This window comes from Centruroides vittatus, unplaced genomic scaffold, assembly GCF_030686945.1.
Source record: "Centruroides vittatus isolate TY-2023 unplaced genomic scaffold, ASM3068694v2 contig_329, whole genome shotgun sequence".
NCBI classification, from domain to species: domain Eukaryota; kingdom Metazoa; phylum Arthropoda; class Arachnida; order Scorpiones; family Buthidae; genus Centruroides; species Centruroides vittatus.
In genome coordinates this window covers 961,720-977,145 of record NW_027122113.1, presented here as the reverse complement: position 1 = coordinate 977,145, position 15,426 = coordinate 961,720, and the positions used below count along the sequence as shown (strand labels likewise).

Here is a 15,426-nt window from a genome sequence, read left to right as displayed (position 1 = left end):
TTACATTTTTACTACAGATGAATGATGTCAATAAAGAAATTATGAATATGTACAAACATCTTAAATCAGACTTTGTTACATTTGGAAACCAGATAGAAAAGGTAATGAACTTTTTACATAATAAGTATAAATAATTTAAAATTTTAATTACTTTATTATTTTCTAGAATTGGGAAGATAATGTTGACTACATAAAGAAGAACATGAAAGAGCATTCAGAATGTGAAAAGGAAAATATGAACACAAATCTTAATTCACTCAAGGTATACATTTTATCTGTACTTTTATGAATTGAAAATTGCTAATCATGTTTTTAATTTTAGGATTTAACAGATACTGCTCAAGATATGTGTAAATCTCAAGATGACATTTTAAATAAGCAAAAGGAAGAATTTGAAATGCACATTCTCTCTCAGAAAACTGAAGTGTCTATGATTGAAGATATTGTAAAACATGATGCACAATCATTAGTAGGTAAAGTGAGTGAGTGTGGGAAGGAATTTGAATCATATCTTTCTAGCTGGAAAAAAGATGTTCCTTCAGGTAAGTAGTTGATTAATTTTTGATATCTTAATATTATAGCCAAAAAAAAAAATACTACATTTTTTGAACATACAGGAGAAACACCACAGAGAAAGGAATATTCCTATCCTAGAGTTCTTCCAGTTACTTCACCAGAAGAAAGAATTTTACGGAGGTTTAGGACTACTTTAAAAGAGAGTAATTCTAATGTTCATTCAGCAATTCCAATTAAAATTGAAGTAAGTTACACAAAGTAAATAACTATTACAGTGATAAACAAAGTTTAATAAAGTAAGAGCTCTAAATTAATTTAGTAACAATTATAGGAGGAATTTAATGCTGATAATGAAAACGAAGCAAAGCCCTTAACTGAGAAAAAGTTCAATTTAACAGATGCTCAAACTTCACAGAAAACCGTAAAAATTAAACATCAGGTAAGATTATTTGGTTACTTTCTCAAAATATTTATCAATAATGATGATAATTACATAATATTAATTTAATAACTTATCATTCTTACACTGTAAGTCTAATTATGATCACCCTGTAATCTCTAAAGTATTCCTGTTTGGAGGAATGTGTGGTAATTCAAATGCAACCAAATTTTGTATGCTGTTGCAGGACATATGGGAGATTTCCACAGAGGTAAATTCAGTTCTAAAGCTCTACTGTAGGACATGTGGCATTGCAAGCAGTGCAAATTGCCCATAGTGTACAATATATTATCGTATGAACACGGTTTTTGCTGCTTGCAATATCAGAAATCTTGTAGTGATGAATTTTGGAACTAATTTTTTCAGTGTGGAAATCTCTTCCTCATGTCTTTAAAACATCAGCATATAAAATGTAATTACTTTTGGACTGCTATAAATCTCTACAGACAGCATTGAACAGAGATACTTTAACCCTTTTGATTTTATACTTAATCTACCATTCCTCATTTGTTGATACTGCAAGTTGATTAATAACAAACAAAATTTAGATCTGATGTAATTGTAATTAATTAATTACTCTAATCATCTCAGACAAATTAGAACACAATACAAAAAGTAGGCTGAGAAAGAAAAGTTGGATAACATTTTATTTCAGAGAAATACATTGTAGATGTCTTTTAATATTTACTAAAGTTAATATTAAAAAGTTTTCTCAAAAATGAATATCATCATTGCATAAAAACACACAAGTTATAATCCTAAAACAAATAATAAATATCTTCAAAGCAAGCAAGATAAAGTACAAAATATCTTTCATATCTGCAATTCTGTTTTTTATTTTATTTAATGTGGTTTGCATTTGATAGCTTAGTAGAAGCATTATTTTTAGACAATATCTTGTTTTTCTGAATAATGGTTTTAGCGAAATTATCAAGCGGCAAATGTTAAACATATTCATATTAAACTGGATATATTTAAAATTTTTAATAATAAACTTACAAAATGTTATCAAAAGTGTTTTTATTACTTACATTGAATCAGATTAATTCAAACTTGATTTTATATTTAAAATTGAAATTTGTTTGAAGACGTCATACAAAGTTTAAGTTTTTACAAGATAATCTAATTGAAAACTAAATTGTCACATCAACTTGTTGACAAGTTTATCATTTTTATGTGAATGTCATACTATAACTTGTAAGCATTTGTTTTTATTAAAACAATTTAAATTGCTTTTATTTTTTTGTAGAAATAAAGAAAAACTTGTAAGTAAAACATAAATACAGCTGTAACATGTTACCCAAATCTGATGTTCCTAAAAACTGTTTGAATTTTGGAAATTTTACTTTCCTGGCTCCTGGCTGTTGTCTATACTTAAGAAAGGAAAGTATTGAAATTGTGTCAAATTTGATCTTCTGGACTTTTTGCAAATCAATGTTTTGAGATCCATTGAACCCAAAAGTAAAAAAGAAAAGTCTGTGGATGTGTTTGTGTTGGCATTTATTTTGTTTAATATTTGAGAATGAGATATAGATTAAGAAATGAAATTTGGCATGGTAATCTCGTGTATAAGGGCATTGATGCTATTAAATTTTGGTGGTTAAAGTTCAAGGGAGTTGGGAGATGGAGGGTCATGTCAAATCTCGAGAGGTCAGACTTAATATTTTACTCATTATTAGTATTTACAATTTAAAAAAAAATTTGTCTCTACTTTCAAAATTAAATTTCTATATTATTAATTATTATAATATGGCAAAAGTTATTTTTTAAGTAAAATTCATAACAGCTGGGAAAGTTATGCAACTTGTTGCTGGATTTTTTTCATTTATTTCTTATGGGAAGAAGAATTGTTCTACATCTATCTGAATAATTCCAACTGATTTCCTGAAATGACTTAAACACTTTAAAAAAACCTACTTACTTATCAACCATGCTTTTAGCATATGATATTAAAACATTACAAACTCCATTTTCTTTAATGACCGTGATGTTTCTTAATACAGGAAATGTTTGTAAGTAGTAATGCAATAGTTAAGTTTTAGTATCCCTATTATAAATTACATATGAACTGAATTTTCTTTAATATGCAATAGTTAACAATAAAAATGTAATGCTGTTGTACATTTTATGTTTAATATTATTGAATAAAAACAGCAACAACGAATATAAACAAACAAGATAGTGAACCTATTATAATAATGAACTGTTAAAAAAATGATTTCAGTGAAATTTTGTGATAAAAGTTTATTAATATGATAAGTACTAAAGAACATTTATTATAGCAGGACCTTCAATACAGAGATTGGGTACCAAGTTTGGCTATAAAACTTGTTACAGTCGGCTTTTATTTTTTAAGTTATTGTCTGTTTTAAAAACTATTTGAGAAATAATGAATAATAAATCATGGAAAAATCTAGTAAAAACAATATATAATTGTATCGTGTTAATGAATTTTAACACAGTTTTAAAAAGACAACTTCAATCATACAGTTTACAGAATGAAAACAATTTAATTACTTTTATTTGGAATAATTAGAAATTTAAAATTGTAAAGATATGTAAGTTTTGTAACGTGAAATGTACATAAAATAATATAAAAATACAAAAATTTACTGAACGTAATATAAAATGGCATTACAATAAGATGGATTCTGAGGACCATTTGTTAATGGTGCTGTGATTACTTTTGTGCAACGAGTCGTTAAATTAGTAAAATCCAGAAATAATATGGTAAACTGATTTTTTTTATACAGCATCGTAGTTATTTACAAGTTATTTTATTGGCTTTTATGAAATTATATGGATGTGATCTATGAAGAAGTCAATATGCTTATTTAAAGATGTCTTAAGATTAAAATCAATTTTCTTTCCTGTATTAAAAATTTGTATCTTAGAGTATGAGTCCAAAACCTTACAATGGACTTTTAATTCAGATTACTTGTAATGGGGAGGGATTCTCTCACTATAACATGAATTATTTGCCTAATTGTAAGTTTTATATTGTATATGATGCATATTTTAATCCAAGTTAGATTGTATAGAATTGGAAGTTTTACTGTACTAAAATGAAAAACTTAGGTTTAGTTTATGAAAATCTATATTTAATAATTACTTTACTATTTTTTTTTTTTTACAGAATGGTAAAGAAAACTCTGGCACAGTGTATGTAAATAAGTAAATTTAAAGTCTAGTGATTTTTGTGATCAAAATTTTATCTACATAGCAACTCATTTTAGAGGTGATTATCCATTTTGTCATTTTTATATGAAGTTGTATTGAATTGTAAAATGCATATTTATTTTTAAAAATGTAATTAACAATTTATAATGAACTTTTTAAATATTTAAAATTCTTTTTCTTAATAAATAAATGTAAAAACTAAATTTTTAGAAATGATTAATGAGAAATTGTTTTGGAGGGTGTTTGTGATTTTAATGAATACAATTTTTATTTCAATATTGTAATAGAATGCAAAATGTCTAGATATATTTATATGATGGATTACAGACAGACAAACACATTAATATTTTATTAAAAAATCAAAGGCCGACAACTCTTCATCCAAAAACATCTATCACGATATTAAAACAGTTTTAAATTACAACATAACAGATTCCCAAGTTGTAATTTTGGGAATTGTCACAAAAGTTTTTAATATACAATCTTTTAACTTATATTTTCTTCATAGATTTGTGTATTAGTAAATACAAACAGATTTACAAACATCAAAAAAATTAAATATTATTTGTGTCTTGCACAATGTAAAAATATATTTAACTTCTTGACAAAAATATCTCATATTGTTGTAATGAAATGAGTAAAATCTCGGATGAGATGGATTGCTAGCATTTATTACAAAGAATTGTATCCTCCGACAAAATTCTTTCTTTGAAATCCAGGATCCATAATTCATCATTTAGAAAGTAAATCATGCAAATTATATTGCAGTAATTGTTAATTTTGGCAATTTTTTTAAATATTTAATTATAAATGTATTAAATATAATACTGAATGGATTGTAAAAGTGACAGAAAAATCCAAGTTTTTGGATATAAAAAAAATCCCAAGAAACTTGTCAGAAAACAATCAACTTTGTTTTCTTAAACGGGAATAGAAAACATGTATATGTATATTTGATAGAAAAAAAGGACGTTGCTATCAAAATGTAAGATTTATCGTTATTAGAGAAACAAATTATGCATCCTAGTTATCAAACTGTGAACTGATCACATGGAAAATATTCTTATCAAATGAAAATTTGATTTTATTGTTTTTGCCATGATTTGGATTAAGCATTAAGTTTTAAAGTTCACAATATATGTGAAGAATGAATGAAATCTTTTTTTTCTTCTCTTTCTACTATTAACATGCAACATTCATGAAAAAGAAATTCACTACTCACTCCAAAATTTTCCAAGTACAATAATTTAAATAATAATGATTAATTACAGGCAGTTTAAAAAGTTTCCATGGGAAACTTGCAGCTCTGGTAATTATAATGCAGTACGCTCATCATACACTACTACCGCTTCATTATCTACCAGGGAATCTGTATCTTTGTGGGTGAATGGTATTGCAACAAAAGTGCTGCGGCTCTTATTCATTGCAATTGCTGCTGCGCTGTCATTTTTCATTCTGTTTTTGCGTTTCTTACTGAAACTTACCTGTAAACAAATGTAAATTTAAATATTTTAAAAATTTAAATAATGTCTGGGAAGAAATTGGATTTACCTTGGCATAAAGCTCATTTAGATCATCTTCGGTTGAAAGAGGCCTGGGGCGGCATCGTCCCCAGGTAGGAAGACTACGTGATTTCATTGTTAGATCTGGATTCACTGGATATAAGCACGTGTAGTGACAAGATTCATCCAAAGCTAGAATGAAAGATATTTTAGAAGATTTAAGGACGATAATCTTAATGTTATGTCACATACCATTGCACGAAGCAAATTGATTGTAGACTGCTATATCCTGTAAATATTCACAACTTCTCAGAGCTACTTCTGGTATGCTTGGCAATCCAAGAGTTGCATAATAAATCTTCTCTGGCATATGTCTCGTGTATGCTGAAGGTAATGTCTGCGCTTTCGTCGACGTACAGTGTATCAAACTAGCCAGTGGAAACTGAACTGGTTGACTGACGGGTCGTTTCTTTATAGCACTTTTAGTTTCCTAGGATATATATTTGAAATTTTATAATAATTTATTTATAAATAAAATTTTAATAGTTCAAGTTTTATTACATACAGGAACTGTCTGCTCTTTCAAAGGTACTGATTGGGAACGAGTCAAAGTTCCTTGGTACACCACTGTCCTAGTTTCTACAGGTTGAACTCTGTCCGACCGTCCAGAAGACACTCCCAAAAACACGACGGAATCACTAGATATTATTTGAGTGGTTTTTATCTAAAAAATTTAAATTTATAAGGAAATTTGAATTTACACAGACCTTTGAACAATATTTGTGCTTCCCAATTTTCTCGTGCAACCATCTTCTGGACAAGATCCATCGATATCTGATAGAATGTACATCTGAGAAATGCTTATCTCATATGCATTTGTTAATATAAAAATACTTACAATAACCTTTATCATGTCTTTGTCTTATTCGGCAGCAGTGCCAAACAATAATAGCAAACAAAATTATTATTATGAGACCTGCAGCACCTGAAAATATTTAAATTTTATTATTTGGAAATTAAAAACTTAAAAGATTTAAAGAAACGTACCAACGGCCGCACCAATCAAAATGGGCAAATCGTTGATAGAAAAACCTAAAAACACTCTTGGTTCGGAAATGCTGGGAGGCTGAGTGCCATTGTACGTGGAGTGATCCATATAGGCTAGCATGGTAACACTCTGCTGCAAGACAACATGGCGATAGACATGAGGTTGAGTGGACTGATCAGACCAACCTATAAAACATGAACAGGATTAGTTAGCTGATCATTAAAAGAAGGAGTTAATGGATAACACTGGATCCAGTTTTAACAGCTGAATGACTGTTGTTATGACTATTTGGAGACTATTTTATCTTGATGAGTTACTTACTGGATTAGCAAACCAAAATTGTCTACTTAGAATAATGAATAATCTTCCAATAACATAGGAAGATATGATTGCACATTTTTTTTAATAGACATTCATTGTTATATTTTGTTTATATGTTGTATTTCTGAGAGCATTTACAAATATTACAAAGATAAAAAGAATTCATGATCATCATCTATGATAAATACAGGTAACCCCCATATAACATGGGAGTTACGTTCCAAAAAATTGCTGTGTTATACAAAACAACGAACGAGTATAAAAAGGGGGGTTAGGTTCCAAAAATTAAAAAACATGCTATTATATTCATGGTTCAATGCCTAAAAACCGGTGACGGAATAAGGGGAAACACATCTGGCAAGATCAAAAGCAGAAGCATTTAGATCTGGCAACACTGAAAGAAGTTTGGAGAAGGACCACATGTATTGACAGAAGGCGGGAAAAGAAAATTTACATACTGTACTTAAGTACTAATAGTTCACGAAAATTATGCAGGAAAATTTGATAGTACGTACGTGCTCAAATGAAAAATGTCAAATGAGGTATCTTTCGCACTTAAAAGCTTTATCACGTTTATTGAACTGTTGTACAGGGATTTCCCTAATTTCAAATTAGATAAAGTTTGCTTTTAATAGTTTTTATTACATCTCATGTTGTACAAGAGTTTTACCCAATTCTCGAAATGTGTTAGAGTGAATCCGTGCTATACAGGGATTACCCATACAGAGTAATTATAATTAAAATTTTCCTATTTGGAGTTCTCTGTAACTAAGTGGAATGTCACCAAAATTTGTACATACATACTAGTTAAAAAATGGAGAGAATGGTTTTAGTTCAAAAATCTGTTGCTGTACAATAGGATATGCTCAAAAAAGTAACTTTCAATCAAATGATCTTTTTACATGCAACATGTTGGGAATAATTAGCAATTATTAAATGTTTAAATATCAAGTGATTATATATTATGCAACATTCACCCAAAATACAATTTTACCACAAACTCTTAACTGAAACATTTCACTCTCATCCAACTGTAGTCAGACCAGTTTACAAACATGGCTGGTAACTGAAAAATGGATTATTAGGATTTAATTTGTTGAAAATAATTTTAAGAATTACACAATTTAGCTGTTTGAATTGTAAAATTTACAGCTTTCTGATACCAGAATCCTAAAATTTCTTGAGATTGGATTAAATGAAATTAATGCTACGAATGATTATAATTTAGTAAAGAACTTTCAAAAGTAATTAACTATTCCAGATAAGTTGATACATTTCTGATATGGCAATTCCAGGGAATGTTTTTAAGCTTCTAAAACTTGACACGGTATTTTATACACATTTGTAAGTAACAGCTATTTTCGTACTTGACTGATGAAATTTTTTATGTAAATTCTTTGCATGCAAAAAAGGGCCCTAAGGAACTTTTGGAATGATATGACTGATTTTATTTTTTTTGACAAAATATTCTTAATATATCCGTATAAAAGTTTACTGTTACATTCATAACATATTTTACTATATATTTTTTTTTTTTTTTCAAAAGTGTTAAGCTGCCTTGATATTTTTAATAAATGAGTAAACTGAAAAGAACCTCAATTTTAGGGTTTGTGATTTTAAAAACTGTCAGTTGTTATATTAATTGTTGTCCATTAAACTAAAATCTACTAAAAATTAGTTGTTTTTTTTTTTCCTATTAGGAGGATTTTTAACAAAATTAAGAAGCTACTTGGCTGACAACCTGTACTCTTCTTTTTCTAATTTTAAAAATACAAATAAAATTCATTTATCTATGAAGAGTGCATGTTTAGATTATTGTAAAGCGGGTAGCTTATTGTGATCATGTTAGGACCGAGCCAAACTTCAAGATATAAGTCAGGAAATAAAAGCAATAAAGACGGATACCACCTCTTTGAAACAATTAAATGTATGGACTTATCCATCTTCCACATGGAGTCTGGCACTTGTAACCCCTGTTGTTGTCGTCATCATAGTTGCTCTCGTGATTATGTGGAGCTGTCGCAAACGACCAAGTTGTGTAAGAAAACAAAGATCAGCGATCACAAATCCCATGCACCGACAAGAAAATCGAGTGGAATTGGCTCCCGTGGAGATGATTGAATTGATGCCGGTAAATGTGGAGACGAGTCCGCCTTAGAGGACTCTAGAGGTGTTAGAAGTCAATCAACTGATGTTGATGGAGACCCAAACAAGAAGAATCCATTATTACACTTCCCATCAGAGTCAAAACTATTCCTACTCAAATGAGGTGTTTGTGAAATAACGCGGAGGAATCCCATACCTCTGAATATATATAACCTAAATCATGTATTTTTCTACTACAATCGTCGGTCAATTAGAGAGTCGGGACTCAACCAACTTTCTTTTTCCTTTATTTAGAACTTAGAACCGATGGAGGAGCAGAAAACATCGCCTTCTGCTAATACATCGAATACAGAAAGGTCTTGCACCCCAAGTTCAATGACAGATCTGACTCTCATGGCTCTGTTCGAGTGTCCGATATGCTATGACCAAATGTCTCCGCCTGTATATCAATGTCCCACCAGACATTTAATTTGTTCCCGATGTAAACCGAAGGTGCAAAAATGCCTGACCTGTCGAGAGGACACGGGAAACAACAGAAATCTCGTATTAGAAAAACTAGCAGAAATTGTCGCTTTGCTGTGTAGATTCAAGGACAATTGATGCCCAGAGACACAACTCCTGCGTGAGGGGAAGATCCATGAGCGATTTTGCACTTCCCGAACCTGTGCATGTCCTTCATTGGAACCAACCTGTTATTGGGAAGGAGTACATTATCAAATAGTATCACATCAACAATACACACTCTGCTATGCTCTCCCTTGAATATCTCTCAGTCCGATTAAATATCATAAGATTAGAATTACCCCATACATTGATGTGGGCGATCCGTCTTCATTGCCATCAACACCATTTTGTTATCCAAGTGCTTAAAACGGAAACTGAAAATGATACCTTCCTATTATATATAATTGTTAGGATGGTGGGTTGTTGGAAGATGCTACCATAATACTATAATACACCAAAAAACATTTAAAAGAAAAAAATGAAACAACATATCCTACATTATTGTAAGTGGTAAAAAAATTCATTGTTTGATCGAAATTGTACTCTAAATCACAATTTCTGGTGTTAGCTACATTGACTTTATCTCCCTTTCTTCAGCTTCATGAATATTGTGCATTGTAGCTGTTGCTTCCATTACAGCAGAACAGATTTAAGGAGTTTTCCAGTGCAGATGCTTTTGTCAATTTTCATCCATGCATTGAAATCAGACACTGACATATTGGAATTATCATTGTTTTTCTCAATTTTCTCTTTAGCAGCATCTTTGTTTGCAGCCTTAGAAATCTCCAAGCTTAAAACAGCTGACAACTGTGGTTGATTTAACCTTGTTTAACTCTTCATTTAAGGTGAAGAACATCTAGAAGACTGATTTTTTTTTATTTCTATGTTAGAAGTTGACTGTTGATTTTGTGGTGGTTTTAGTATTAAAAAACTTTTAAAATTAAACCATAAACGATGTAGTGAAAATAACATTGAATTATTCTGTTGTGTCAAGCAATTACTATTCACTAATACAAAAGGAATATCAATACAAGGAAAAATCAGGTCCTTTTCTAAGAAAATGAAGACAATACCTCTTATTAAACACTTTGTTAGTTCATCATGCTTCTAGATAAGAGATAAAGTGCATGTATTTTTCTGAAACAATTTACCTGCTGCATAGGAGTTCTAAAGAAAGTTAATGACAATCTGATCTACCAAACTTTTTCATAAATGACTACATTTGTAACTGTTAAAATCTTTAAATTAATTATCATAGTTCTTACTGCTCTTTACTCAAAAGAGTGTGTCATTTAATGACAACAATACTTATGTAAAATAAAACAGTACAGATGGGAAAATTTACAGAATTTAATATTTACATGAAACTTGAATTGATTTAATTGGGCCATACTAAACAAACTGTTTAAAAAGACGTTATGATTACTTCTAGTCACGATGAAATTATTTTGGATTGATCTACAGATTTAAAAATAATTTGTGGAAAGGAAAATATCTTATTATAAGTCATATTGGAAGTGTTAATAGATTTATCAACAGTGCTTTAAATATTTTTGAACCAACATCTAAAAAAGATTATCACAGAGATACATTCAAAAAAATGATTTGTGTGTGTTGGTTCCTAAACCGAATGGAGGAGACATTATTACATATGATAATGCTCCATATCAATCTGTTAAGTTAGAAAAATTTCCAAACAAATTCAAGAAAGCGAGAAATAATTGAATAATAACACTGTCTTTGATGCACAAGTTTTAAAATTACAGCTTTTTAATCTTGTAAAAAGGAAATAAGTATAGATATGAGAAATACAAAACAGGTAAAATTACTTTGTTTTCAGGCTTATTGGTGTTACGATTGCCGTCTTATCGTTGCAATCTAAATCCAATAGAATTAATATGGGTGAAAGCAAAAATACAACATTCAAAATTCTGATGTCCGAAATATAATGAAGGATTATAACAAAAGAAATATTATTTATAATTATTTTAAAAATATTTAAAATGTTTGTTTATTTTAAATAAAATGGCATTTTTAGCTTTGGCTATTTCATTACGTTTAATCAGATTTTGTCGGCGGAATTATATTAATAATAATAACCACTCGACCATTGGTTTGTTTACATTGGGTGTCAAATTTAATTAATTAATAACAAAAATTAATAATATGGTATGTTACATTTTGAGATTACTACATTTAATATATTTATAATTTTCCACAATAAAAATCTGATTTTTAAACTCGAAGATGACAATTACAATTAAAGTTCACAAGTTTAGAAGAAATACTAAATTAGAGTAGAAGTATCTGTACAATTCATCCCCTTTTGTACCTTTGGATAATGTAGTCTGAAGGGTGCTACAGCGAAGCCAGGCTTTATTTTGAAACTTGTTTGCCTTAATAATAATAACAATAAAGTTAAAAAAGCTCTTTGATGATGGCACAATGATAAAATTAAAGTAATAACAATTGTTTTTATATATTGAGGACAAATCCTCAAAGTAAAGATTGACTCCATTGTAGCCTTTTTCAGACTACATTATTCAATCCCAAGATGTAAAAGGGGATGAATATGAAGACACTTTATTCTTAGTGTTTCTTCTAAATGTGTGGATTTTATTTATCTGATTTTTTTCCCCTCCAAAAACATATATTTAAATTTAATGTTTTAAATGAATTTTACCAATTTCTAGTTAACAATAGTTGATTTTTAAGCATTTGTTTAAATTCTTAGTCATACAAATTGAGTTTTAATATAACAACTACAAACTATTTATCATTTAAATACTATTTTCTGTTATGGAATACAGTATTGATGGTTGTATACTTAACTGATAGCAGTAGATGATGGCTCAGTTACATATAAGTTAAATAAAAATTCTATGCATGAATACATACAGAACTTCATTATGTAGCCAAAGTTGATTTGATTACATATCTGTCGTGCTTGATTTACTGTGGAAGTTGTTGTTAATCTGCTATTTTGGTTGTCATTGGAAACTAAAATGCTTTCACTACAAAAACTATTCCTTGGATTGTGCTTGAATTGCTGTAAGAAATTGTTTTAGGGCTTTTAGGACACGTGCAAAGGAATTTTGTAGTTGTGACAAACAACTATGGTCATTACAATTTATGTATAACAGATACAAATAGCAAATTATTGACCTTTTAATAACCAGATATAACCAATGTTTTGAAGCAAAGAAATTGAGTAATCTTTTATTAAATAATTAACATGAAGTTTTCTGTTGAAAATCAAATTGTGCCATGTGCACTGTAAACTCGCCCAACTGGCTAAATCTAAATCACTGACAGCAATTAACAGAACATTTGTAAAGTGAGAAATGAAGTTCAATGAATTAATAATTAAGTTATTTAAAGCATTATGAAAATAAAAAGAATACAGAAGACCAAGTTTGTTGTTGGTCTTTCGTATACCTTTAACGTAAAGCTTATCTAAAAGCCGAAATTTGTATTTAAATGGATAAACTATTTTAAAAAATGGTCTATACACGTAAAAAATGGTTGGCACGTAACAAATTTGTTACATGCCAAAATCAACATTAAATTGAAGTTTCCACGGCATCTCTAAGAAAAGAACTTGATTTAATAGTTTTATTTTTGATAGATATTGAAACCAAGATAAAAGTAAGTAACAAGTTTTTAAATGAAATTTGAACAGTTTATCTTCGTATATTTGTTTTCTTATTCAAAAATATATATAAAAATCTATCTTGCAAATTTAATGTTATTTTTAAGTTGTTGAAGTTATTCTAAAATGATTATTGATGATAATTTTTTAGTAAAATGCTAATAATAACTGTAATAGCGTAATTTTAAAGTTTACTAATCATTTGGTTATTTTCTATGTTGCTATTTTTTAAAAAAATTTTAATCATAAAAATAATATTTTCTGCAAATGCATTATAGGATTATTTTATATTCGATATTTTCTGACCTATAAAATCATCCGTAACAAAAATAAGGAATTAGAAAAAGTATAAAGAAAACTCAAGCGATTTCCCTTCATGTGTAAAATGTATTTCAAATGGAAAATATTGATTTTTATGAAACTACTGAATTCTCTATTACTTTTTCAACGTCCAATTCAAAGATATGAATTCGGAATTTACAAGGTCCTTCGAAATCATTCTCCTAAAAGAAAATAATTTGAACGACCCGGCAATCAAATTTTCATCCGACCATATTTTACGATTCGAGAGAATAATACGTCACAGAAGAATATTTTTTCTTCAAATCCAATTGCTCGTTTATCTCCAAGATTCAGTTTAAGCTATTAAAACATTGCCACAGACTGGCCAAAAATTTATTTTTACAAAGTATCAATATTTATTCTTGGATTTTGATTTCAGAAACATTTCCAGAGAGACGGAAAAAATCTAGAAATTTATTTCAGCAACGGCTTCTTTATAATTTATAGAGATTTAAATAATGAAAATTAAATTTTGAAATGCGAAATCAGTTATTTATTTATCTCAATTAACTGAAATCTGTTTAAAAACAATGTTTTGGATGAAAACGGTAAACACTTTTACATTTAAAACATCCTGTATAGTTAATAGGATGAATCATTAATGGATGATGATGATTCATATTGTTTATCATCAACTACAAAGTTTTAATTTTGGAAAGAAAAATATATAAGAACTTTTACTGCCAATGGAACAGAGTTTCGAGCTATTCAATAATTCAAATATAACCATTCTAAGTAAACTTTCGTCGTCATAAATTATTCTTATAGGTCAAAATTTAGTATTATTATAAAATCTCGTAAATAAAAGTGTGGCGCGGGAGATTCCGAAGTCACTTCTAGAACTGCTCAATCCATACCTTTCGCCGGATTAATTTATTCCCAAATGAATGCGGCGGCAACAACGGTAACATTATTATTCGTACCTCATAGAAAATAACCAACAAAATCAATAATTCTCTACTTTAAAATATATCATTTTGATAAGGGAAAATATGTTTTAATAAATAATCATTTAATTTTATTTGATTATTATTTGTAATATGGGAAAAAATTTTAGTAATTTTTAGGGAAAAATCCCTGTAAAATTCATTTTAAAAAAGTATATATATATAATATATAGGGATTTTTCAAGCAACAGTTAGAGAAATTCCCCTAATTGCCATAGCAACCGGTATCAGTTACTAACAAAAATGTAGGATATAAAAATATACACGGAACGTAAACAATATCATTGTTCGATTTTTTTTATTTTTTTAATCGATCGGATTTAAAATTTAATACGAAAAATAATGAGATGCAATTTTTAGAACTGATAGGGATATTTTTAAATCGGATTTTACGCGAAATTAGAATAAATATTAACAAATAGGGAGAAGGGAAATAAATCGATAAGGGGACTTTTTTCTCACCTGATTCTTCCGGAAGTTTGAAAAAAGGAACGATTTCCTCTTCTCGAGCTTCTTCCTTGGCGATTTTTGTCTTGGTCTCGAAATCGTCCGAAAGATTTTCCTTTACCTTCATTTCATTAATTTCCAACGAAAATGATAAAACTTAATACTTGTTTAAAATAAATACGAGATCGTCGGCCGCGTTCATCTTCCGTATTTTCCCGATCGTAAAAACTACTGTCGAGAATAACAAAGCGTGTCTGCCGCCATCTTGTTTTGCGTGCCTTTAATGCGCACGTGAATCGCGCAATACGCTTTTTTACCGGTTAAAAATTTTTTTTTTATAAAAGCAATTTTTATTCGTTATTTTAAAACTGATTGAATAAATAAGAACATCGTCGTTTAATTTTTTAACTTTTTGATTTATA

The 15,426-nt window shown here is 29.0% G+C and overlaps 2 protein-coding genes across 2 annotated transcripts in view; one reads left to right on the top strand and one right to left on the bottom strand.

Moving 5' to 3' along the window:
* The window catches only part of Klp61F (Kinesin-like protein at 61F), a 28,202-nt gene extending 23,863 nt beyond the window's left edge, over nt 1-4,339 (top strand). Inside the window, exons 21-26 of the mRNA XM_067268490.1 lie at nt 18-101; nt 167-262; nt 323-542; nt 618-760; nt 848-955; nt 4,092-4,339. Of these exons, the coding sequence (XP_067124591.1) occupies nt 18-101; nt 167-262; nt 323-542; nt 618-760; nt 848-955; nt 4,092-4,133 (693 nt within the window). The 3' untranslated portion in view covers nt 4,134-4,339. The remainder of the gene's footprint in view (nt 1-17; nt 102-166; nt 263-322; nt 543-617; nt 761-847; nt 956-4,091) is intronic.
* A 130-nt stretch (nt 4,340-4,469) lies between these two features.
* On the bottom strand, nt 4,470-15,295 carry LOC136973755 (uncharacterized). Its single transcript, XM_067268508.1, has 8 exons — nt 15,020-15,295; nt 6,685-6,870; nt 6,536-6,622; nt 6,405-6,471; nt 6,203-6,335; nt 5,890-6,127; nt 5,687-5,829; nt 4,470-5,619 (listed from the first exon to the last, which is right to left on the bottom strand). The coding sequence occupies exons 1-8, from the start codon at nt 15,129-15,131 to the stop codon at nt 5,449-5,451; spliced, it is 1,137 nt and encodes a 378-aa protein (XP_067124609.1). The 5' UTR covers nt 15,132-15,295; the 3' UTR covers nt 4,470-5,448.
* Nucleotides 15,296-15,426: the final 131 nt, after the last annotated feature.

What these genes read in the sequence shown, in the direction of transcription:
- LOC136973755 (XM_067268508.1), bottom strand. Translation starts at nt 15,131, where the DNA reads ATGAAGGTAAAGGAAAATCTTTCGGACGATTTCGAGACCAAGACAAAA. An exon ending in AAGACATGATAAAGGTTATT is followed by an intron (nt 6,472 to 6,535) that starts GTAAGTATTTTT and finishes ACATTCTATCAG; the next exon opens with ATATCGATGGATCTTGTCCA. An exon ending in TGAAAGAGCAGACAGTTCCT is followed by an intron (nt 6,128 to 6,202) that starts GTATGTAATAAA and finishes TATATATCCTAG; the next exon opens with GAAACTAAAAGTGCTATAAA.